At 28.0% G+C, this 26971-nt stretch overlaps 1 protein-coding gene across 2 annotated transcripts in view; it reads left to right on the forward strand.

Moving 5' to 3' along the window:
- The first annotated feature begins 4117 nt into the window (after positions 1-4117).
- Positions 4118-26971, forward strand: part of LOC129972352 (putative inorganic phosphate cotransporter) — a 46993-nt gene continuing 24139 nt past the window's right edge. Inside the window, exons 1-2 of one of the 2 annotated variants that reach the window (XM_056086466.1) lie at positions 4118-4268; positions 22680-22891. In XM_056086466.1, coding sequence (XP_055942441.1) covers positions 4232-4268; positions 22680-22891 — 249 coding nt within the window. In that variant the 5' untranslated portion in view covers positions 4118-4231. Of the gene's footprint in view, positions 4269-14439; positions 14599-22679; positions 22892-26971 lie in introns of those variants that run through there. The other variant, XM_056086467.1, reaches the window with a different exon arrangement.

Genomic DNA, 26971 nt, shown 5'->3' on the forward strand with positions numbered 1-26971 from the left:
GTGATGTGTGCTGTTAGGAGTAAACGGTTCCAACGTGTTTTAAAATCTAATATTAACATATATTCTGTTTTATTTTCAGTTAGTATGTATTTTAGTAATATGTCATATTTTATAGGGGAACGTTTTTTAAATATCTTAACAATTTTTTTATCTTTATAAATTATAAGAAGTAATTCTTGATGTGTTAATATTTCATCCTCATTAGCAATATCTTCTTCCACAATTACATTGTCATTATCTTCATTGTCAATATCACTCTCACTCTTACTCTCTTCAAAATTGGAATCCGAAGCTTCTATATCCACACTATTTGGATTGTTCTGTTCTTTATTTTTTTGATATAATATATCTATTATTCCTAACTGAATTTCATGAGCATAGCACAATTGCTGATTTGCACCAATCAACTTTCCATTTTTTTTTTCATAACTGTTGCTCCATCAGTCATTATGGATACAATTTCTTCTTTCAGGGATAATCCATGTTTCGCTAATTTTTTTAAGCAATTAATTAAGTCATTAATTAGCTAATTAATTTCGCCCGTTAGGGAGACATAAAAACAAAAACGTATACTATTTTGCTCTGTTGGCGATCCCTGAACATATAGTAGATACAATTTAAAAAATTTCTAGAAAATACCGAAAAACCGGTATTTAAACTTGTGAATACCGGTATTACAAAATTGTACAAATGGCCCAAAATACCGGTATTCGGTATCCCGGTATACCGGTATTGCAATCCCTAATCAGTTCGCCAAAGGGGATTAATCTATTATTAAAGACTTTTTTTTTTTTTTTTTTACTTTAGCACGCAATAAATTTCATAATGCATTATCACCATTATCATGGAATCGAGTAATATTTCCTCAAATCAAATACCAGATGCATCTTGAATCGTGACTAAATAAAAAGTAACCATGAAATGATAGTTAAATTTTAAAGCTATTTAAATATTCTATTGGCTTCCGGAAGGCTACATTGTCTAAGAATTCTAACATATTAAAGAGTGACTGAAAAAATCTATCGCAAACGCTACTCTTTACAAAAAAAAAAAGTCAATTTATGAGTGTAAAAATGGTCTCATTCGATAATATAAATAATAAAAATCTGAAAATAAGCCCATAACTAAATAAAATTAAGTGATGAAATGATAGTTAAATTTTAAAATATTTAAATAGCCAATTGGCATCCAGAATATTGGAATTCTAACACATTTACAATGAAAATAAGTCAATTTATCAGTATAAAAAATGGTCTGATTCGACAATATAAGTAATAAAAATCTAAAAATATAGCTCATGATTCCAAAATTTCATGATTGAATAATTTGAACAATTGAATTTCATCATGAAACACAATTGAGAGGAAATTCGTTTCTGATATTATTTAAACTATTTATTTTAGAATTTGTTTTTATGTCTATGAGGAAATAAATCTCAAAATCTTTCAATGGTTGATGTCCTTCGCGCGTGGATTTTTAAATTTTCGCTTAGTTCAAAAACGAATAAATATATAAAAAAAAGACACTACAAATCCTCACTGTTATCCATGCGACAAGCATGTTCATTCCAAACAAATTTTACAAATTTCTGCAATGATTTAGCGGAATAATTATTTTTATTGTTTTTTTTATAAACATTAAGAATATTTTGAAAAAACCATGTATTTTTATCGTACATGCATAAATCATTTTAAAAAATCGATTCAAAGAGCCAACTCACCAAAAAAAAAAAAAAAAAAAGACCGAAAAGCTATTATGAAACCATTTACGAAAAATGATTAAAAATCGTATTAATTTTTAAAAATTTTTAATATACTTTTTATTGTATTTTTTGAGAATTTTTCCACTAAAAATTTGGTTTCGGTTATAAGAATGCTTTGAAAATTTATGAAATGAAAATGAAAATTTATATGTCCGGTGGGGATGTACAGAACAGATCTTTGGACTTAATGTGACCAAATATGGCGTTAATATACTTTGTTGCTGTATTTTGTTGTGACTTATGGCACTTTACAAGCCCGCTGATGGTTATCTGCCAGCTATTTAAGCCGAGTGAGCGTCTCTTGTTTTTTCAGTAGCTCCAACTAAGGCCAAGAGTACGACTTAGCTACTTCATGCGTCACATTCGCTTGCACAACCCCTTTTTACAGGAGGGCACATTCACACACCCCACAGTTATAACACAGAAGAAGAATAACCCTGCCCGAACCCGGGATGTCCATATCACGGGGAAGATGTGCTACCCTATGCCAGGACGCCGGCTAATATACTTTTGAATTTTAATATGTAAGCCTCGAAGACGATTTTCTTAGTCTTTAAAGGAACTAAAAACTTATCGAAATGAGATTGCAAAATTACAAACATATATAACTACGGCTAAAAAAAATGTTTGCAATGAATATTCTCTTTATATATAAAATTATTTTTAATTTCCGAAATGCTTTAAAATTATGAGAAATATTTTCAGCGGTTTGTTAAATATAGAGATATTGACTGAACGATAAAATATTTGTTCACGGCAAATTTATACAAAGAATGTAATAAATTAACCATCGCCGTAGTGCCTCAGATATGAGGCTGAGAAGCTACAAGAATGCTGATTGTTTCTCGCCATCCAGGTGGGTTCACAAATGGTTTGGGGATGGCTATCCTCCCCTACCAATGACAGAACGTGCCTCCTACGGGAGGGGTTGTACTGTGGCCGGTGATGATCTTTTGGACCCTTAGTTCTTGACAATGCTATTGTGGCAGTTTGTATCATTCATATTTATCCATGTGTCTCAGTGAGGGTCAGAATAACCAATGTGCCTCTACTAAAGAATGGATTCAATAATAAAGTGCTACATTCCATATACAATGTGTCATAAAGATTTCAATTTGTAGTAACTTTGTGTGCACACAAAATAGAGCAAAAAGCTTTGCATATCTAGATTCTTTTTAGTTGTTTAATAATTTTATTTTTAGAAATTTAGCTGGAAATTACCTATTTTTCAAATCAAAAGTCTTTAATTTCATCCATATTTTCGTTGGATGTAAAGTATAACCTGCCTCATCTGCCCTAAGCATTTCAAGCAAATAGTTTCTACTGATACATTTGTGCGTGCGTGTGTGTGTGTGTGTGTGTTTTGCCTCTTCACAGGACAAACTGCCTTCACCTAAAGCTACCAAACTTGGCGCATATTTTTGAGTGTTTGAGCAAAAATTTATTGATTTCTATTAAAGTGCGGAGTAATACCGAATAGCTCAGTAACTCAATAGCTCAAACTTACTTGAAGATAACGAAGTGCTTATTCGTAACAATCATCATTCGGATAGTATCATTAAAACATTAAAAAAACTAGATACATAAACCTCTTTTTTCATAGGATCGTAACTCACAATACTGTTACTACGTATCATTCTTACCTATTATTACCTTTAATATCGTAGTTTTTCTATTCTTTATCACACAACCACAAGAACTGTTTGAATACTATAATACCAAATGGCACTCTAATTAAAATTTACTTCTAACTTATAGTACGATCGAAAGATAATACTACCAGCAGAACTTCAGGTAACTTCAAATTTAGATGTTAAATTTTTTAAAGACAGTCTTCAAAAATACACTCTTATTAATATATTATAAATATAAGCATTTATTTTCAATATCTTCTACTTGTTAATTTTTATTCCATTATTATAAATATTATCGAATTCAATTTTTAATTCTTTTTTTTTTCTCAGGAAATTTTTTTCAATGTCGGGCTTGGCACAAATATTAAATCGATTAAAAACTAATTAATTTCTGAAAATATTCAAACATTGCAGTACCCTTAAAAATACATAAATAGACAAAACGTAAAGATTTGTGGAAAATGAAATATGAATGCCATCTTCTCGAGTATGAAACAAATCAACAAATAAAACTCTATGTATAGGAATCTATTTCATCCTTATTTTCAATAGGAATTTCTCAGCGGAAATGAGTCTTCAAATTTAACTGTTATTCCAATGACGTAATCAGGAGGTAATTTAGCAAAATGATCTTGCCAAAAGTATCGAATGTATCGAAATGAAACTTAGAGCTTATTGAAGAATTTGGATGAACGGAATACTGGTCTATCGTCCTTAAATTAGCCATATTGAAAGGAACAGCAAAATAATTTTGCACATAAATGAAAATAAAAATATTATCTTTGGAATAACGTATTTCTGATTTAATAGAACTGGAATACATTGGTTTAGAAACATGTGCTGTGTTGTTTGTTTTTTATTTTGCTGCTTTGGTAAGTGTTGCCTTTTTATAAAAGTATTTAATCATAACTGAAAAGAAGTTTTATTAATTTCCATGATTAAAATTCCATATGTATTGCTTTTAAGTGAAATTAAGCTCTATAAAAGAACTCTAAAATATAATTCTATAATGTTTGTTTCATATTTTTTAAATTGCCATTTATTTCTCATATAAAAGTTTCTTCGACATGTTGAAAAGATATCATCAGCTGTATCGAGTGGCATGTTTGTTTGATATATTTTTGAATTGCTATTTATTTCTCATATAAAAGTTTCTTCGACATGTTGAAAAGATATCATCAGCTGTATCGAGTGGCATGTTTGTTTAATATATTTTTAAATTGCCATTTATTTCTCATATAAAAGTTTCTTCGACATGATGAAAAAATATCATCAGCTGTATCGAGTGGCATGTTTGTTTGATATATTTTTGAATTGCCATTTATTTCTCATATAAAAGTTTCTTCGACATGTTGAAAAGATATCATCAGCTGTATCGAGTGGCATGTTTGTTTGATATTTTTTAAATTGCCATTTTATTCTCATATAAACGTTTCTTCGACATGATGAAAAGATATCATCAGCTGTATCGCGTGGCATGTTTGTTTGATATATTTTTGAATTGCCATTTATTCCGCAGATAAAAGTTTCTGCGACATGATTAAAAGATATCGTCAGCTACTTCACGTGGCTTCTAAGGAGGTTTTTGGAAAATTTATTTAAAGAGAGATGAATTGTTCTTTTTTTAAATATGCTAATTAGGGATTGCAATACCGGACCAAAATTTCAATACCGGTATTCGGTATTTTATAGATCTTAATACCGGTATTAGAAATTTTAGAAAAAGAAAGAAAACAAGGTGTTTCTTTGTTTTATTTGCCAGTTTTATAAAAGAGTGTAATATCACAAAAAATAATATGGAACTTATAAATTATAACAGTATATAAAGAATCACAAAAAAGTAAAGAAACAACTTATTTATTTAAATCACAAAAAAAATTGTAAGTATCACTATTCAGTCTGTGGTACTAATACAAATTTTTGAAATATGATCTTAAAAAACATAATGCATCAGTTGTACTGTCATTAAAGCTAAAAAGTAATTCTGTGTAAAAATTACCAGCTGTCGTAAACACTCTTTCGGCATCTACGTCTACGTTCTTCCGATAGTGATTTGTGCTGTTCTTTCATGATTGCAACATGAAATTTATTGTTGCATTAGCTGTTAATAAATTAAAATCTCTCCGACATAATGCCTCTATAGTCAGTTTTATTGGAAGTAGAACTGGTATAGTTCTGGATATTAAGACGAATTCACTGTCTGTAAAAATTAATTTGCAGGTTTAAGTTGATTATTGCTTTTTGGATTGGATTTCTAAATTTTAAAAACCGTTCCATCATTAGGAGTAAACTGTTCCAACGTGTCTTAGAATATATTATTGACATATATTCTGTTTTATTTTCAGTTAGTATATATATTTTTAATATGAAATTTTTTGTAGGGGAAAGTTTAAATATCTTAACAATTTTTCGAACTTTATAAATTATAGGAAGCAATTCTTGATGGGTTAATATTTCATCCTCATTAGCAATATCTTCTTCCACAATTACATTGTCATTATCTTCATTGTCAATATCACTCTCACTCTTACTCTCTTCAATGTCGGAATCCGAAGTTTCTATATCCACAATATTTGGATTCTTCTATTCTTTATTTTTTTGGTATATTTGGTATTTGGTATTTACTCCTAATTGAAATCCATGAGCAAAGCACAATTGCTGATTTGCACCAATCAACTTTCCAAATTTTTTCATAACTGTTGCTCCATGAGTCGTTATAGATACAATATCTTCTTTCAGGGATAATCCATGTTTCGCTAATTCAGATTTAAGCAATTAATTAAGCCATTCATTAGCTAATTAATTTCGCCAGTTGGGGAGACATAAAAACAAAAACGTATACTATTTTGCTATGTTGGCGATCCCTGTGGAGACAATTTAAAATATTTCTAGTAAATACCGAAAAACCGGTATTTAAATTTGTGAATACCCTATTGCAATCCCTAATGCTAATGGTTTAATTGAGACTTTGTCCAATCTACATAAATTGAGTCTGAACATATAATTGTAATATCTAGAACTTCAATCCATCAATTTATGATAAACCGCACAGTTCTCCTTTCGAATTCAAAAAGTGTTCCATTTAATTTCAAAGTTGCCTCCATAACGCGAATCATTTTTAAACATATCCAAGTATAGGCTTCGGCGCTTTTATCAGTTAGTAAAAGAGAGTCGATTAGTAAAAGAGACCTACGATTCAAAAGATAAAATATATTCAGGAACGTACTGTTTTTCTGGAATTAGCCTGAATAAGACAGCTATAATAAGCCTGATTAAGATAGCTTGAATCCATTGATTGCTATCTTAAGAATCAAACGGTATTGTATGTCAAAAAGTTTTTTAAGAATCAATCATTCATATTATAGATACCCTCACTGTTTAGAGCTCACTAATAGAACATAATGCCACTCAAAACTAATTGAATATATAGGTAACCATTCAATCTACTCTTGTGCAAAATAGAACTAAACAACGAGCTTCTAAAAAGGCCACACCACTTATTTATCGAAAATTGTCATTTATAACGAATCTTTTGTTCTAAAAATGAATTTTTACCATTCCGAAAGTGATCTTTTAGGAAACTAAAGTTTTTCTCTGGGTTAAAACGACATTCATCTGTCAAAATTTTATTTCTCAGAAAATACTGATTTGATTTTATCAGAAGTAGAGCCTATTTGCAAAATTCTTGACTTATATCGTGTACTTAGCTATCCATGTAACAGCTGTAACAGTCCATGGACTTCACGAATGTTGTATGATGCGTATTATTAAGTTGAAATATTCTCTACTGTCTTTTTTGTCTGTTTATACAAAACCATTGTCACTCTCCAAATACTAAATGTATAATCGATTCATTCAAAATATTTCTGTATATGTCATATGAATTGCACTGTCGCAAATACTTGTGTATATGCACTGTCCAGTTGGACCAAATGTATGACAATCTGTCCAACCGCACAGTGTACCAAATGTATAGACAAGAAACTACAGAATCCTGGGTAATTAGGGATTCTGTAGTTTGTGATGATTAAAGCGTTTCAGAAGGATGACGAGAATTCAGAACACGACGATTGTATTTTTCTATAACTGGGTCATCATAATGTCTACCTATAATATAAAACTTCAGCATTTCAATATTCTCTTTATTAAGAAATATGCCATTGTTTTACAAATCCAATTACAATTGCGAAGAAAAAATTATGTTCTTATTCGACAATCCGATACTTCTCTTTGATATCTTAAATATTCAGCGTTTCAAGCTCTCTTTTTTTTTCCTTATAATTATGCAATAATCCTCTCTTTTATGCAACAATCCTCTCTTTTAATGACTCATCCATAAGAGCAACATTGCACATGACTAGCAAATTTTTTTCAAGTCATGGTGATTAAAGGAAATATTGCTAGATAAATATTTGCTAATGACAGTTTTACTGTATTAAAAAAACTTGAATTTCTGAAATAAATGTTTCCATCCAAGTTTGTAATCACTCCTTCTAAATTTAAAAATAAATATATCTCTGTCACTTTTGTAGAGAGATAAATGAGAAATTGAGTGTGTGCATGGCTGAATGTATGAGAAATATTTTACTAATTTACTCTCTTACTAAATCAAAACTTTATTCTAAGAAGGATAATAAAAATTTGATTTTTGTAAATTTTTACTTCTAACTTCTATAGAAGCTAAAGTTATTTCCATACATTTTCGTACTTTATTTGATGAAACTTTGCAATTTCAAATACAGGGTGAGCAAGAAATAAGTCACCCACTTCACATGGCTCTAAAATGCGTTCTGTTGGTCCAAATAAGATAAAATTTGAACTGCTGATTATTCAGATGATGCGCTTTACATTTATTTATTTTCAAAAAATTAGTACAAAATTCACCAATAGATGGCGTTGTGACACAAATGGCATTTATTTGCATATATTAAAAATGTGAAACATAATTTGCGTTACAGCGCATGTCTAGTACCATTTTTCTTTGGATAAAAAGAAGGCGGATTCTACTCGAATTAATTTCGCCTATGTTTGCCATGCCTACGTTGCAAGAAAAAGCGTTTGTGGTGAAATTGTTCTACCAGAACCAACAAAACTCCGTTGAAGTTCTAAAGGAATTTCGTCGTATGAAACAGATATGAAGAGGTCGAATGCCACCAACTGCCCTACGTAAGATGATGCAGAAATTTGAAAAAATACTGGGTCACTTAGAATTCTTCCAGGTAGAGGATGAAAAAAATCCCGTCTTCCAGCGTCGAAAATGTTGCAACCGCTCTCGTTGAAGCCGGCAGTTAGTCGTCGCATAATAGTGCGAGTTTGCCAGTTGTTCCTCATGTTTTGGATATGCCGTATTCAACTGTACGTAAAGATCTTATGGCTACAATCGTATCTATACAAAATCAAGCCTGCTGCGGGATGGGGTCTTAGAGATCCGTAAAACTTTTGCACTTCAGTTCCTTGCTCGAATGGTGGTTGACACAACTTAGCCATGTTACATTCTGTGGAGTGATGAGGCCCATTTTTGCCTCAATGGGCAAGTTAACACCCACAACTGTCGAATTTGAGCAGAGATAAACCCTCACATTATCCAGGGACAACCCTTGCATCCTGAAAAAGTGAGAGTATGATGTGCTTTTATAGCTTACTTTATCATTGGGCTGTATTTCTTTGAAGAGATAAGTTCAAATGGAATCCAAACCTGTTCTGTCACAGGACAAAGGTAACATGATATGGTGAGAGATTTTGTAATCCCAACTCTTTTACAGCACGGATGCCTTCAAGACATCATTTTCATGCAGGATGGTGCACCACTTCATATTGATCGCCTTGTAAAGTGATTGCTAATACAGCATTTCACAGAAGCAAGAGTTATCAGTCGTCATTTCCCAATAGCATGGCCTCCTCGCTAGCCGGATATCATCCCTTATGACTTGATTGTGGAGTTATTTGATTTGATTGTTTTGTGAGGCTTATTTGGCGCAAGAGCCACATTTGGCTAAGCTGTGCAAAGTGGAGTTATTTGAAGAACAATATGTATCGTCAAAGGCCATCATATCTACCAGATCTGAAAGACAACATTCCGTGCCATATTTTTAATTTTATGGCAAACTCACTCCGGTCACCTATAGAAAATATGGTTCTCCGATTAGAGCATATTGTTGAAAATGAAGGAGGACATATTGAGCAATTTTAATTTTACTTTATTTAACAGTTATAAACCATATTAAATGGTTTTATGTGTATTCCAGCGTCACCTAACGGCGAATTTTTGTACTTTTTTTTATTTAATAAATGTAAAGCGCATTATATATATATATATATATATATATATATATATATATATATATATATATATATATATATATATATATATATATATATATATATATATATATCCTAATTTTTATCTTAAATAAGCCCATGTTAGCTTCATTCTAAACTGTTCTTTCCTGATCCAATTCTCAGATTTTTAATTAATTATTTCTAACATGCACTCTAAAAAAGTGATCACTATTTTCATTTTCTCACGCTCCGAGCTGATAAAAATCCTTATTGCCTACACATATATTTCAAAGATAACTAAAATTCATTTCCTTAAATCGGAACGTGTCAAAGAAATCCCTATCAACATCTCATAGTAAAATCATTGAAGGGAAATTTTCTGTCACTTTACTCTTATAAAATATCTAACTAACTCATTACCATTCAGAAAGGGAACATTGGAGAAGTAAACTATGTCGAGATAAAATGTTCTCTAGAAATGTGATAAGGAAATTTAAAAAAAGATGCCAGCTTTGATGTCGTTCTTATCTGATAATAGTTCAAAACTTCCACGTTTATTATAAAAATGGCTCTTTCATCCTTCAAGAACTAGAAGTTAGCTAATGACTTAGCACTAAACTAACTCAGTGTTATTATTACAAAAAGGAAATCACTCAAGTACGTTTTAGCCAGAGTCTCAAGGGTGTGTTTGCTTGTTTGTTTTTAGAATATTTTGAAATTTCAACAACCCGGAATCTAAATATTGACAAATAACTGACTAAAAAAAGAAAATTTAAAACAATTTAAATGCATCTAAAAATCTTTGCCTGGAATTACAAGCCTATGCAATTGCTACTTTGTAATTCTTGAATAGCTGATTGATTTAGACAGTGAAGTCTAAAGGCATCGAATAACTCACGAGCCCGGACGCATGCATACCAAAACGGACATTAAAGAGAAAAAGTGAGAAATGGTGGCTTAAACCAGTTTTGTTAACCTTCAACTTCATTGTATCATTGTTCGCGTTATCCTGCGTGAGTAAATACGGAAAAAGGAATGCTCAGAAAGAAAAAAAATTCGTATTCGCTGTATAAAAATGTATTCGTATTTAAATCAACCGAAAGGAAATATATCATATGCATACACTTTTTCTTCACAAGCTTTTCAATTGCCTGTTAAGCAATTGGGTAACTGTAGTAAAATTTAACGTACCTCAAATCAGGTTACACATATTTGATTCAACCATTTCAGTGTTTTATTTGAATGCGAATAACAGCTAACAAGTAATACTCGTACGAACAACACATATAAAAGTATAGTGTAACTATCAAGAACTTAATATCTGCTTTCTGAAGTTTAATATGGGTAGGTATTTTTCATTTCGTTTGTTTGATATACATTTTCAGTATAATAATCCACTTTTAATCAATTGATAGTTTACAGGACAAGAGATTTTTTTTCCAAAAACATTCGTTGGTATTTGTACCTGAAAGTGTAAAACCGTTTTAGTAAAAGTGTTAAAACATTTAAATCTTTTTAAGAAGTATTTAAATAATTATTTGTATTTAAAAAAACAATAAATGGAAAAAACTAAAAAATTTTATATATTTTAAATAAAATAATTTTAATAGCGTCCGAAAATTTATACATAAAAGGTAACATTTTTGGGAAATTAAATTTCAAAATTAATATATTTAAGGTATTAAAATTTAAAAAATTTTGTGAAAATAAATTTCAAAATTAATTAATTTTAAAATTTGCTGCTTGTTTCTAAAACCAAAATTAATGATAAAAACTTTTAACTTAGATTTTTGAAAAAGTTTCAGCTTTGCTTTGCTGTATATCGTAAGCACTTAAGCTTATTTATTCATTTAATATTTCGCAAAATATTTTTGCTGTGTTTTACATTTCTTTTAATAATAAAAACAAATATGTATGTGTCTTTGTATTTATATGTTTCTCTGTGTAGGGTAGAATATTGGATTAACATCCACAGTATCTAACAAATATACAATGTAGTTAGAATAGGAATCTCGGATCGATTTTATTAAAATTTTAATCGGTATTTTAATTAATTAAAAAGTTTTCGAAATATTACCGTTTTTCGACAATTAAAAAAACATACAAAAATTATATTTGTAACATCATAAAATTCAGATTTTCTAATGCATTTTTTAACCAGAATAGAATTAGAATAATTAAAAAAATAATGACTTACACAGGTGAAGAAATCTAAAATCTTTAAATAAAGATAATAGGACTCAAATAACAAAAACAAATCGTACAGAGATTTAAATTCCGAATTATCACCAAAAATCAATAGTTTTAGAACAAATTGATATATTAGTCTTAAATTGTTAAAAAATACAGCAAAAAGATTTTCGTAAAATATTATTCGAATTTTTGGAAAATTCTTAAAATATTTGAATTGATATTTTTTTATACAAAATTGTAGAACAATGAAAAAATTTGCTATGTTTCATCAAAATTTGTTACTTCAAAACAAATCGAAAATCTTTAAATAAAGATAATAAGTTAAAAATAGCAAACAAAAAGCGTACAGTGATTTAAATTCCGAATTACCTCAAACATCAATAGTTCTAGAATTAATTCAAATGATTGTCGAAAATTGTTAAAAATACGGCAAAAAAAATTCTCTTAAAATATTATTCGAATTATTGAAAAATTCCCTAGAAATTTGAATTAATTTCTTATACAAAATTGCAGAACAAGGAAAAAAACTGACTATGTTAATTTACAGAAAATTCTTAAAAATATCAAAATTAATAAGAATTAATATCCAAATAAATCTCAGCACTTTTACAAGATTTACCAGAATAGTTTTGACTGTGAAAGAGTTTGTTTATTTGATATATTTTATTAAATGATCAAAACTGTCAAATGCAAAATAATTTATTTTGCCTCAAATTAGAAATTTTTCCTATGTTTTAATAAAATTCTATGACAATAAAGGCATATTATGAAAATACAGCTTTTCTAAACTTGTATAGCAATTGTATAGCAAAAGCTTTGTAATGTTAAGCAATCTAATTATGTTTATCATAACTATTTCTTAAAAAAAAATGCTAAGAATTTCATCCAGTTGTTGTAACGTCATGTCCAAAATAATTCTTTCTATAGTCGAATTGTCTCGACTTCTTTTTGATTTTCTTGCATATATTAAATATATAAATAGAAAATTATAATTTTCAAAAAATTCGAACTTAGAGATTTTGATGAATTCTACATCTTAGATCTTCCCAAGTCCAAAGAAAAAAATATATATTTGCAATTAGGCCAGTATATCTGCTCTCTTAATGTTTATAAACTTGAAGTAAATCCTTTTTAACATATTAAACATAACCAAAAACTCAGTATGTAAGAAGGATTAAATTTGGCATTTGTTGTTTCCACTAAAACTATTGGTCTATATTTAATGTCAATAAATAATACAACAGGAAACATATACTGTTCTAAAATATATACACTCTATTCAATATTATTATGAAGTTAAACATGAGAGTTCAATTTATTTAATCATATTTTTAAAAATCATTTTTCCTCTCTTACATCAAAATGCATGTTAGATTTACCAAAATATTATAATTGATGCAAAACACTTGTATAAGTTAGCTACATCTGTTCTCTAGTACCTGATGTTAGATATTAATTGCTGTAGTATATCTACACAAAATCCAATTGTCATTACTAATTTCAGCAGTTACATTATAATGTCACATATTCCAGTAATTTGTGATTTTTTATACAAGTTTTTTTTTAATTTAATCGCAATATTTACCTATCCTAAAAAACTGTAACATATATTTCCAATTATTTTAATTATACATCGCCACCTTTCCTCTCACATTTAGCGAAAATATTGCATGTAATTTTAATTATTTTTCCAACACGTGTGTTTCCACATGAATCTTCAAAATCTTGAGATAGAATGTTGGGACAATTAAAATACTTTCTCTGTGAATCTATCGCTATTGAGAAAATAAACAACAAACCGGATGAGTTCCGGACTCGCATTTTTGATATATCGCTTCAATCCAACGTCCATTGAAGTTAAGTTCGCACTATAATCAATTTAAAAAATCGGGATTGAACCGGTCTTAAGAATGAAGATTCTGATCTTAAAATATGTAAATAATCATTATTAAGTTTCCCGTTGAAATTTTTTGTAGTAAATTTACATTTACTATACGATAAGATCTGTTTTCATCTCAGAATAAAAAGTAAAACCAGAATTCCATATGTAAAAAAGATGAACGATCTGAAATGAATTTGGGTTATCAAAGTGGTTGAGAAAAGATTAGACTATCCAAAGAGTAACAATCCTTTCTGATTTTAAATAAAAATTCATTTTTCTAATGCATCCATGTGCCCAGTTAAAGTACCTTACGCAAGCTAACTAAGTGATGCACTCCAACTTTTTCTCCGTCCTCTTGAAATTACCATGTGGGTTGATATACTTTATCAAAATTTTATTATTTTTTATCTTCAGATTAAGATTATCAGACATTTTCACTATTTTCTTTGATGCGTCTAAGGGAAGGGTTCATCAATTTTACGAAGCGTACTGACGAAAAGTCCTTGAAATAGACAACGTGTTGATTTAAACATGAGTCTGCTTCCTCTATAGAGATTAAATTGAGAAAATAACTTTATATTGTAATGAAATTATCGTCAAATCTTAGATAACAGATTTTGATGACTTAGGGAAGAAATGTGGTTATGTTTATATTTTCGTTTTGTATTTGAAGTTCTGGAAAGTAAGAACAGTAACATTTGAATCTCGGAACTCCCTGAAGAAAGGATCATTAATATTCTATATTTCTGAAAGGCCAGGTTTATAATTATTTTATGTCTCTGAGGATTCCTGAAAAATCAAAATATTTGCTTCTTCTTGTGTGAAAATGGATCCAAAAGGAAAAATTGGTAATAAAATCTTTTATTTTAATTAGAAAATAAATGAATATAATAATGATAAAATTTATTATTATTGATTAAGATTGGAATATAATATATTTGGAGAAAATTACAAGTGGAAAAAAAGGAAAAATTTCAATTTATTAACTATGAAATGAAATTGTTGTTCAAAATGTTTATGGAAGATAATTTTTCTAATTTTCAATTATTTTAAATAGGAATAAATAATTTTTCTAATTTTCAATTATTTTAAATAGGAATAAAACGTAAAGAAAAAAAACTGTTGATAAGCCTTTTTAATTAGAAAATTAATCAATTTAATATTGCTAGAATTTATTAATATTGATTAGGATTGAAATATAATATATTCTGGAAAAATTACAAGAAGAAAAAAAAGAAAAAAATCTCTATTAATTAATTATGACGGGAAATTGTTGTTTAAAAGCGTTTAAAATAAGTATAAAACGTAAAGAGAAAAAAAATTGGTGATAAAACTTTTTTAATTAGAAAATAAAAAAATTTAATATTGTTATAATTTTTATTTACTGATTAAAAAGGAAATTGTTAACGATAATTTCTTCTGTAAAATATACAAGCTAAAAGAAAGAATAAAAGTACTTCAATAAAAACTTTTTAATTTGTTAACTGTGGTTGGAATTTGTCATTCAAAAGATATCGTCTGAATATTTCCCATCATAATTTATTAATTATGACAGGTAATTCGTGTTCCAAAATGCTTTTCGGAAGATAAATTTTTGATATTTATTTCCTTTTAATAAAACTATTAAATTTAATAATTAACTATTTTAATTATTATAATTATTTAATTACTAATATCAACTATTTTAATTATTATAATTATTTAATTACTAATATCAACTATCATTATTAACTATTATTTAATTCTTAATATCAACTATTTTAATTAACTATTTAAATTTAAAAATAAAGAAATTCAATATTGCTAAAAAAATTTATTATGAAATTTTTAACGTTAACATCTTTTGAAAAATGTATAACTTAATAGAAAGAATAAAATTTTTCCAGAAAAACTTTTTAATTTGATAACTGTGAGTGGAATTTCGTCATTCAAAAAATATCATCTAATATTCGAATATTTGCGTATATAATTTATTAATTATGACTGTAAATTGTCGTTCAAAAACGTTTTCCGGAAGGTAAATTTTTTTTAATATTTATTGCTTCTTAAATAAGAATAAAATATAAAGAAAAAAAATTGTAATAAAAAGTTTTTAATTAAAAACTAGAAGTATTTAATATTGTTAAATTTTTAATTACGAAATTTTTAATGATAATATCTTCTGGAAAAGATACGTTTTAAAAGAAAGAATAAAATTATTTCCAGGCAATTTTTTTTTCATTTGTTAATTATGATTGGAATTTAGTCATTCAAAAAAATAACGTCTGAATATTTCCGTCATATTAATTATGACTGGAAATTGCTATTCAAAAACGTTTTCCGGAAGATAGTTATTTTAAAGTTTATTGCTTTTAAATAAAAAATAAAACATAAAGGAAAAAAATAGATAATAAAACATTTTAAAATTAGAAAATAAAAGAATTTAATATTGATAAAATTTTTTACTACGAAATTTTTAACGATAATATCTTTTGAAAATGGTACAACTTAAAAGAAAGAATAAAAATGTTTCCAGAAAAACTTTTAATTTATTAATTGTGATTGGAATTTGTCATTCAAAAAATATCGTCTGAATATTTCCGTCATAATTTATTAATTATAACGGGAAATTAATGATCAAAAATCTTTTCCGGAAGATAAATTTTTTAATGATTATTTCTTTTTAAATAAGAATAAAACATAAAGGAAAGAAATCATAATGAAACTTTTTAATTAGAAAATAAAAAAATTTAATATTGCTCATTTTTCTATTATCGATAAAAAATGAAATTTTTAACTTAATATCCCTGTACAATATAAAAATTAAAAGAACAAATAAAAACATTTCCAGAATTTTTTTTAATTTATTACTCATGATTGGAATTTTGACAAGAAAAAATTATCGTCTGCATATTCTGGGAGACAGGACTTCTAATATTTGCTTCTTCTTAAGCGAGAATAAAGCCAAAAGAAAAACATATATTGGTAAAAAAATCTTTTACTTTAATTTGGAAATAAAGGCACCTAATATTACATAGAATTATAAATATTTATTAAGCATGAAATATTTAAGGTTATTCCCCTAAAAGATATTGCATTTAAACAAATAACATTAAAGGGTAAAATAAGAAATAGAAAATAATTTTTTAGAAATCTTTTAATTTATTCATTTTGAGTGAAATTTTGTTTTCCTCGAAAAAGATCGTTTGGAGACTGCGAATGAAAGAATTTTTAACATCTTCTTCATTTTATGTGAAAATGTAATTAAATGAAAAAAAATGGTGATAAAATCTTTTATTTTAATTAGAAGGTAAGAACATTTTATATTTTCTGAAACATTAATCTTTATTGATTAAAAGTGAAATATTTAGAGATAATGTAGCCTGAAGAAAATAAAAAGAAAAAATTTCATATGTCTCTAAAAGAACTTTTAATTTTTTTAATTAAAATTGAATTTTTTTATCCAAACATGGTGTTTTATCTATAGAATTAGAAGAACATAAAATTATTTCTATAGAATTATAAAAATATGAAGAAAATGTGTGGAGAATGTGGTTTTGTACCTTTGACTGATTTTCACGATTATTTTTTTTTAATTATTATTGACTTTGAATGCAAGTTCACATTCTGTTGCAATTGTTGATATTTTTTGTTAACTTTGCATTTATTACATATTTTAAAATACTTAAATTTTCAATGTCAATATTTTTAATTATTTCTTTAAACTTTTACGATGTTCAGTAGTACTAAGCAATGTACTTTTGACTGCACTTTTTATAAAAACAAAATAAATTAATTGAGAAATATAAAATTTATTCACATAAAGTACTTAGAACGATCAGTATATAACTGAAGAGGTCAATGATATATTTAAATAGACAGAACTTGTTATAATAATAAATATTGACAAATCTGCAATGACTGAATTATGCTTGAGATTTAGAAGAATCATCTGCTTTTCAAATACAAACGAAGGCAAAAGATCATCATCAGTAAAAATATTCCTATTAATGTTAACAAAATCTATAACATTGTTTATTAACATAAATAGGATCTCTTACTCATCCTGTTACTTTTTGGAGTCATAGACTTAATAAGCTAATTTAATCGCATCATATAAGGTAACAGGTTTACCTATATTACTTAGTGTTAATATCCAGCAATTCATTGCTTATAAACTTTGAATGGACTAAATACATCCTATCAAACAATTATATTCGAAGATTATTATGAGAATAAAAGATCGTGATAATTACACCATTTTTTATCGTCTCAATAAGAGAAATGGCTTCGTGAATTTCGCGATTATCGAGGAGTATTAGTGAAGAATTTTTTAGGAACTTGAGTGGGTGATATCAATAAAGTTCTTAAATTATAGAAAGAATTATTTAAGCTTTACATTAAGTAATTTAAAAATCAAAAGGTAATCTAAAAGCTCAAAAATAATCTCATAAGAAGAGAACCATAGACTAAAAGTAATTTAAAGAATAATCCGCAAAGATTTAAGATTATGCAATATCGAATATTAAATTATAGATTGAATCATGTTTAGAACTCAAAAATATTTTAATTTTTCTTTCAAGAGTAACTTACAATCCATAGAGAATTGAAAAAGAGAAAATTTACTTGATGTTTCCAAAATATATATAATGTTTACCATTACGGTGGTTGTTAAAATTGGAAAATATATCACTTTTGCCACAGGTCATGTGACCTAAAGTGTAAAAAAACATGGCTTACATAAGTTACCTTCTTCACTATCTGAGAAGATGACCTTGGATGATGTAACCCCAGTTTTCTCTAAATACAAAATATTGTAATAATTGACCTCGTCTAGTAAACAACACATCATTGTGGTCAAAAGTACAACATGATACATTTTCACACTTAAGCCTCTATAATTCATTTTTTGTGAGGAACATATAAATCAAAGTTTGTACAAAATAATATTATCAGTCTGTTTATAATATGTTTACACTAGTACCATTTTCTTAATTATATCAAAATGACTATGAGACGGCATGTAATATTTGTAATATTAACTTTTTGGTTGGGAAATCAGCTAAATATTTTTATCCATTAAAATAAGCATTTCTTTAAAATAGCAATGTCAGATTAAGTCGGTCAATTAAGGAATCCATCTCTGTTCTAAGCATGTAATCTTTCGCCTTTTGTCGCTTGTTACCAGCACAGAATAGAAATGGTAAAAAAAAAAAAAAAGAAGAAAAAAACAGCAATCTCTCCTTTTGATTCAAACGCATTGTGATAGGACTTTTATATAAAAGTATACAGTGTCTCACAAAAGTGATGGGACACTTGTGCTTTACAAAAGGAAATTGCAATAAAATAAATAAATAAGCATGTACAAAATTTTTTTGGGTGTGATTCATATTTAAAGTTACTAACAATTATTACATAACATACATTTTGTCAAAATATTAAAATATTCATTTAATAAAAATACAATTGTTCAGAACGGAGCAAAAAATGGCTCACATAAGTGATGGGACACTTACTTTTCCATCAAATATTTATCCAAAAATTTTACTTTTTAAAAGGTTTTAATATTTTGTTGGATTTCCTTTTAGTTTTAAAACATGATTTAATCTTCTTGGGATGGATTCGACTAATTTTTTTGTGATTTCTGGAGTGATTTTACCCCATTCTTCTTGAAGAACCGATTTTAATTGTTATTTTGAAGAAATGGTGTGTTTGCGAATTCTTGATTCCAATTCTTGCCAAATATTCTCTGTGGGATTTAAGTCTGGAGATTGTGGTGGTGTTTTTATTATTTCAGGACAGTTATACAGCAGCAAGAGTCTAACGTTCAAAGCAGTGTGCTTGGGGTCATTGTCCTGGTAGAATTTAAAATTGTTATGAAGGTTCAATTTTCGTGCTGAAGATTTCAAAGTTTGCTTTAAAATGTCAATATACTTGTACTGATCCATTATACTGTCAATAAAAACAAGATTACCAACTCCAGCGGACGACATACACCCCCATACCATAACTCCTCCTCCACCATGTTTTACTGTTGGCACTAAGTTCTGTTTGCGAAATTCTTCCCTGGGGTTTCTCCACACCAAGATTCTACCATCAGAACCAAATATATTAAATTTACTCTCATCAGCAAATATAACTTTATTCCAGTAATCAGAATTCTTATTTATGTTGGATTTGCGAAAGCTAGTCTGAGTTTTCTATTCTTTTCACTTACGAAGAATTTTTTCCTGGCTACTCTACAGTGATATCCAGCAGATCGAATTACCCCTCTAATAGTCTCAGGATTAACAATTATTCCATATAATGCTTGTAAATCAGCAGCAACTTTAGGAGCACTCTTTCTTGGATTTGTTTTAATATTTCTAACGATAATTCGCTTTACTCCATTGGATAGCTTTGATGGTCGGCCAGGTCTTCTTTTAACCTGAATAATATGATTATTTTTATATCGTTTAATGATATTCAAAACTGTTGAATGACTCAAGTTAACTGTTTCAGCAGTTTTTCTAATAGATTTTCCACTTTCAATATGCAAATTAATAACTAATTTTCGAATTTCAGGCGAAGTTTCTTTTCGTTTAGCATTCATGGCTGCACAGAGCTAAAAAACACAAAAATTCCAAAACAAACTGGAGAGAAATACTGCAGACGATTTTATAAATTATTGCCAATTGCTTTTGAGTAAAAATAAAACCACCAAAAATATTTTTATTGCTTATTTCAGACGATTTTTGTTGCATATCTAATGGTGTCCCATCACTTATGTGAGCTATTATTGGCTCCTTTCTAAACAATTGTATTTTTATTAAATTAATATTTTAATATTTTGACAAAATGTATGCTATGTAATAATTGTTACTAAATTTAAGTATAAATCACACCCACAAAAAATTTGTACATGTTTTTTTAATTTATTTTATTACAGTTTCCTTTTGTAAAGCACAAGTGTCCCATCACTTTTGTGAGACACTGTATATTAAGATATTAAAAGTATTTCAATGATGAATAATTGCTAGTTATTATTTTCGAATTAATCATTCAGGTATGATATTTTTACATCCTAGTTAATAATTATAAGACATAATTTAAATATTCGTTTCATTTCCTTACATGTAAAGGCGCACAGCTTTTCGTTTTCAATTTTCATTAAAAACCAGAAATTCTTTGCTTTTAAAATTAGAATTTACATGTTTTGCTATTGATAAAAACTTTAACATGTAAAAGAAATACATTTGACTTCGCTTTATTTTTCCAAATATAAACTTAAGTAGTAAAATAAAAGTTACTAAATAAAAGAGAATGTATTTAAAAATATGTATTATATATTTTTAAAATACATTTTAAAATATGTTTTTTTAAATTAAAGTTGTCAAATCTTTCAATTAAAAATATAAAAAATAATAAAAATAAAATTGTTCCGTTCAGTGAAATATCAATCCTTTTTCTTAAAAAAAAAATGCGCTTTTATTAAGATACAGAAAGTCATCTTTTTTTAACAAGAATCAGGAAGCCATATTAAAATTCTAAATGCTTTTTGCACTGATAGTATTATTTTATGATTCTGCTGTTTATCACATTGACAAAACTGTGCTTAAATTTCTTCATTTTTTTTCTTTTCTAGTTTTTGTTTTTAATATATTTTATAAGAGTCTTGCATCCACTTTTTCACAAAGTCATTATTCGATTTATTAAAATAAATTGATTGACTAGTTGTTAAGTTCTTAAAATATTTAAATATTGCGATGCCATTAGAAATACACCGCATGTACAATATTTTAGAATCGTGAGCTCAATAAAATGAATGGAAAGTCGACATCTAAATTACTTCTCTACAAACAAGGGAAAAGGTAACTTAAACAGAAACACATGGAAATAGAAAGAAGCTTCAGTACTTAGCAAAAGACTCATCTCTTCTAATAATGAAGATGAATGTATGTGTGTATTTTCGCTATACATGAATGATTATTTGATAGAGAGCTTCTCAATTTGGACAGATATATTTTGTAGTGTGTAAATGAACACCTCCGAGAGAGTTTTAAAAATTTTAATTAAAATTTTCATTAATTAAAAATTAAATGAGCTTTTGGTATTCTTTCACGATATTCTATAAAAGTATTATTGCAAAAAATTGATTTCTCCCCATTTCAAAACTGAAAACTTATTAATATCATATTAATTACCATTCAAATTTTGAATTTCTATTTTTAAAATTTTTCAGTATTTTCAATAAAAAATTCCATTGGTTTACTGAAATTCAAACCATTTTCATTGCTATTTCAAGTATTTAACTGCGTGATATTTTTTCTTTTGTATAAAAAACTAAGGAAGAAGAATTTTGTTTAATTTACATAAGAATCAAGAAAATGAAGTTACACCTTAAGGTGAAAATTAAAAGATAAATTACCTCAATAATTACATTTTAATAGAACTTTAATGTCATGAGACTTGATTCTGTTAGGATAAATAGAAGTGTAAGGCTATTAAAATAACACGCTTTGATGACTATCAATGTTTGATATTCAATAATATTTTCTTGAGGAAAGCATGAGCATTAAATTTTGTGCTAAAGAATGAATTGAAAGTAAACATAAATATTTGTGTCGGTTTAATTGGTTGCCGAAGATGACAAATCAAAAATAAAATAATACTTTAAAGAAATAAATTTTATAGGGGCGCAAGAATTAAAATATTTTTTTGAATGAAGGAAATATTTTTTTCAGAAATAGATTACGCTTCCACCTCTGAAAGTGATTTCCAAAACACTTTCATATGATCATTTATTATATTCCTTAATACTATAAAAATGATTCTAAGTAATAAGATTTAACAAAATTCTATATAAAAACCAATTAGATAGATTTATCATTTCGAAATAAATATGATATTTTATTCCTCACGATGAAATTTTTTTCTAATTTATTTACTTACGTTGATTATTTATTTTCAGGTGTTGTTAAGCCACCCTCATTGGGATATCGGCACGTCGTAGCTTTAATAGGATTCGCATCATGCTTCCTGGTCAACATTCAACGTATGAGTTTGGGTGTTGCCATTGTGGCTATGGTAAATCAAACTGTGCCTGATCGATTAGCTGAAAGCAATTCGACTGCTATTGTTTGTCCATATAGTAATGAAACAAAAAGCTCTTCAGTGAAGAAGGTAAATCGTTTATTTGCATTTTTCTTGAAATCTCTTTAAAATATTTAGAAAAAAATACATAAAGTGATTTCATAAACCTGTTTAAAATTATCTTTAGTAAAGTAAAATAGGAGTACAGTAGACTCCCGATTATCCGCGCCTGCCGCACTAAGTTTTTTTTTTTTTTTTTTTTGCTTCCAAGCAAAGAGAAAATGCTTCCAAAGCAAGAAGCAAACACAAATGACTGATTTCTTCAAAAAGGTGTAGTTTTACAGTTATGCTTTTGTAATTACATAATACATTACAGTATTAAAACAGTACATATGTATTAATTTTTCTGTGTATCCTTGACGCCTCTCGTAGGTACAAAGCACTTTTCTGTTTTCATTAACAAAATGCATTTTAGGTTAGTTTTGAGTGATATTCTAAAATATTAAGCGTTAGTTAAACATTTCCTGCTGTTTATTTTACGTTTTATTGTACATAAAACGATTTTTCAAAGTTGGAATGACTGTTTTCTCTTTTGCTATACCCGTTTTTAGCTTTTTTCGGATTATCCGCGACTTTTGTTATTCGCGGCCGCAGCGCCACCCAATTCCGCGGATAATCGGGAGTGCACTGTATCTTCTAAAAATTATCTTTAATGAATAAATTTTCTGTTTCCTTCTGAAAACGCCAAGTTATACCATCTGTAAAGAACTAGGAGTAAGTTAAACACAAATTATAAATAAATAAATGCTCTCGTCAGAGTCATTTCAGGGTCATGTGACACACATCAAATAGGATATGCCATTTTAATTCTGGACTCAAATGCATATCATCCAGGAAAGAAAATGTAATAACGACATTTAAATAATACAGTCAATTCGGGTATCGTATACCGCATACTAATTTAATTCTGGACTTTAATGCATGTTTACCTTGCTGCAAAATGAAATAATGTACATCTAATATAGCCGCTTCAAGATCATGGGGTATGTATTAAATAGTGTATGTCAACTTAATTTGGACTATAATGCAAGTCTTCCTATTGAAAAAATGAAATAGCAATACATCAGTAATAAGTTTATAATTATAAAAGAAATAAATATTCTAATAGATTCAATTTAGAGTCTTGTAACACGCGCCAAAAGGCGCCTGCCAATTTAATGCAGGTCTTTAATGCAAGTGGCATCCAACATAAGACCATAGGTATATCTAAATGTCAGATGACATGCGAAAGTATATTTGTCTTGGGTTTGCGACTCAGTGACTTTCAGCATTATGATGTTAATTAAATAATGAAGAAATAAAATGAAATCCTATAAAATTAATATTTAATAATATTAATTTTACAGGACCATTAAAGTATCTTCTTGAACTCCATTAATTTTGAGAAATACTTAAGTTTCAAATTAGTTCCAATAATTTGGTTAAGTTTTGTAAGGAATGTTATTGACTTCGTAATCTATAATGTTATTTGAAGAGCGTGATAATGAATCAACAGAGACTAAAATTTTTTTTGTATTAAAAAAATTAAGAATGAGTACCCCAAACATTTAATTTCATGGGTTGAAAACGAACATTATTAGAAATTATTTTTCAGTGAATATGTGAAATTGTAACTAACACATGATATACCAGAAGCAAAGTTTTGGAGGATCTTAGTTTATCCATAGCTATACCTAAATGACAACATTCTGATCATTAAAAGTATATTTAACTAGGTTTCACAGAAATATCATAAAATTTGACTTCTTGGTGTTTTAAAATTAGGTAACCATACTGATGAGTCGACTAGGTTGATGAATTAATCAAGTAGAAATGTACAAAAATCTGAGAATTATGACAGCGTAGCACTTTTGAAGATAAACATCTTTAAAAAAAACAGATATATTGCGAGCAGGATATGATATGAAACAAATCGGAATAAAAAGCAGTCACCACTACTTCATACGCCATATGGTGAACTGGAATGATCAACTTGCTGATGTAAGAACAATGAACTACTAAAAATAGAATATGTGTAACGAGTATATTATACTTCCTAAAGGAACATTGGATGCAGGTATATGTAGCAAATGATGACTCATCTTCTTCAATAAACTCCAAACAGGCTCAATTTTCAAATTTTTTTTTTCGTATCTGTGCTCTCTATTTCGCTAATAAAGGAAATGTAGAAATTTACCTAAGATAAGGCTAGACAAGAAATACGGAGAACACAGCGTTTTGGATAAAACGCAATCCTCCAAATGACTAAAAATTATTGGGTTGCAATTGGATTTTGCAGAAATGATGTTGTTAAGTACAACTGACGAGACATATCATAAATGAGTTCAATTCAGTTAGTTATACTAACGTCCCGTTTTAAAACTACACTAGGAATATTTTTGGACAGACCTCGTGATTTTCAGCTACTGTCAGATGAAGAGGACGACATCTGAGCTGGCGCCTCCCTCTCCAAACTTCCACACGACATCAGCTGGAAAACACCTCATGAAAGAATAGCACTAATTAGTAAAATCAAAAATAGGAAGGCAATGGAGAAGAGTTCCAATCAATTGTAGAGGAAAGCTATATGAACCAATTGGAAAGATACTCTAATTTGTGGAATTATTCTGGCTTTTATCACATTAAAGTATAGTAGAATTTGTCATAAGCAATGAAGAAATGAGGAAAATTAATGTTTCTTTCTCCTGCTTCATTTTGGTCCCTTTGCATTTCTTGATTGCTTCTAGTATTTAGGAAATTCTTTAAACTGAAAATTGACAAAATTTGTCCCCCAATTCAAATTCGATTGTAGTATTCGCAAACTTCATTAAAACTTCATCACATCTGTTTAAGGTATTCGCTTCTAATAAAATTCCGTGCATTCAAAAACTGACAAAAGAAGCTGTCTTTTCTTAGTGTCGCATAAAATTTTCTGAAGATACACTAACATTATTTCACATGATATGACTTCATCAATTTGCGGACAATCATTTATGATGGAATAATCAACGCTTTTTCAATAATTGCCAGTTAAATTTAGTGATGAATGTAACATTCTTCCTGGTGATTATTATTTTCATGAATTGAAAAAGGAATTTGATGAGATCCTAAGTGTGGATTCGAAATTTTAAAATTCGCCATCAAATACCCATAATTGTTATCCAAAATTGATCCGTATTGAAAAGCTTTCTTTTCAGGTTTTCTAACAGTTTAAGAACTATTAAAATAAATTATACGGACTTCTTTCTGCAGCGGAATTAAATTGGGGTAAATCATTTTTGCTAAAGTCTATACAAGAAATTGCATTTCGGAATGATCTTAACTTAGTTCTTCATTAGAAGCAGCTCACAGGTAAGATTAAGAATTTAAATTCTTTCCTTAGAATTTGAAAGTAAGAAATCATATTTAAAATATAAATGTAAATTTCAACCTGAAACATCAAGTTTTTTTTTTCTGATAAAACCAATTTAGATGAAATTATTATTATGTACTTTCATTTGAAAAATTTGACCTTACAGGGTGATCATGGCAGGAATATTTAAATAAAAATTGTCTTTATTTTATCCGTCCTAATACTCTCTGTCTAGTGACATCTACGATCTGAAAGCTTTGAAATTTAATCATTTTTTATCGGTCAATAAATTACTACCTTTGTTGAGCCTTATATGATAAATACTGAAAGTAATTCACTGGGCTTACAGTAAATCATATCAAAAATTATACAAGCCATATTGAAAAAGGAAAAACACTTTTTAAGTACTTTATAAAGACGTAAATAGATTAAAAAATATGAATTAAAATTTATTCTCAGAAAAATGATTATTCTCAGAAAAACTAATCTTCCAAGTCGTAAATGAATTTTGGGTAGGACTATATATCCAGTCTTTGGTAAAGGCATTGTGGCAAGAAAGGTAAATGTTAAAACTCACTCTGGTATCTATAATAGATTCATCTGAAATAATGCACTCTTTTTACTATAAAATGGATATTCCTTTACATGATAATTTTTCTAATGAATGCCTTGAAATACCTTTATTTATTTTATGTCTCCAAACAATAAAAAGTGTTCTCTTATTTTTAGAATCTCGATAATAGCTCATATTTGCACATATTAGTATAAGGGATAAAAAC

The sequence above is a fragment of the Argiope bruennichi genome, chromosome 6 (assembly GCF_947563725.1).
Source record: "Argiope bruennichi chromosome 6, qqArgBrue1.1, whole genome shotgun sequence".
In the NCBI taxonomy this organism is placed as follows: Eukaryota; Metazoa; Arthropoda; class Arachnida; order Araneae; family Araneidae; genus Argiope; species Argiope bruennichi.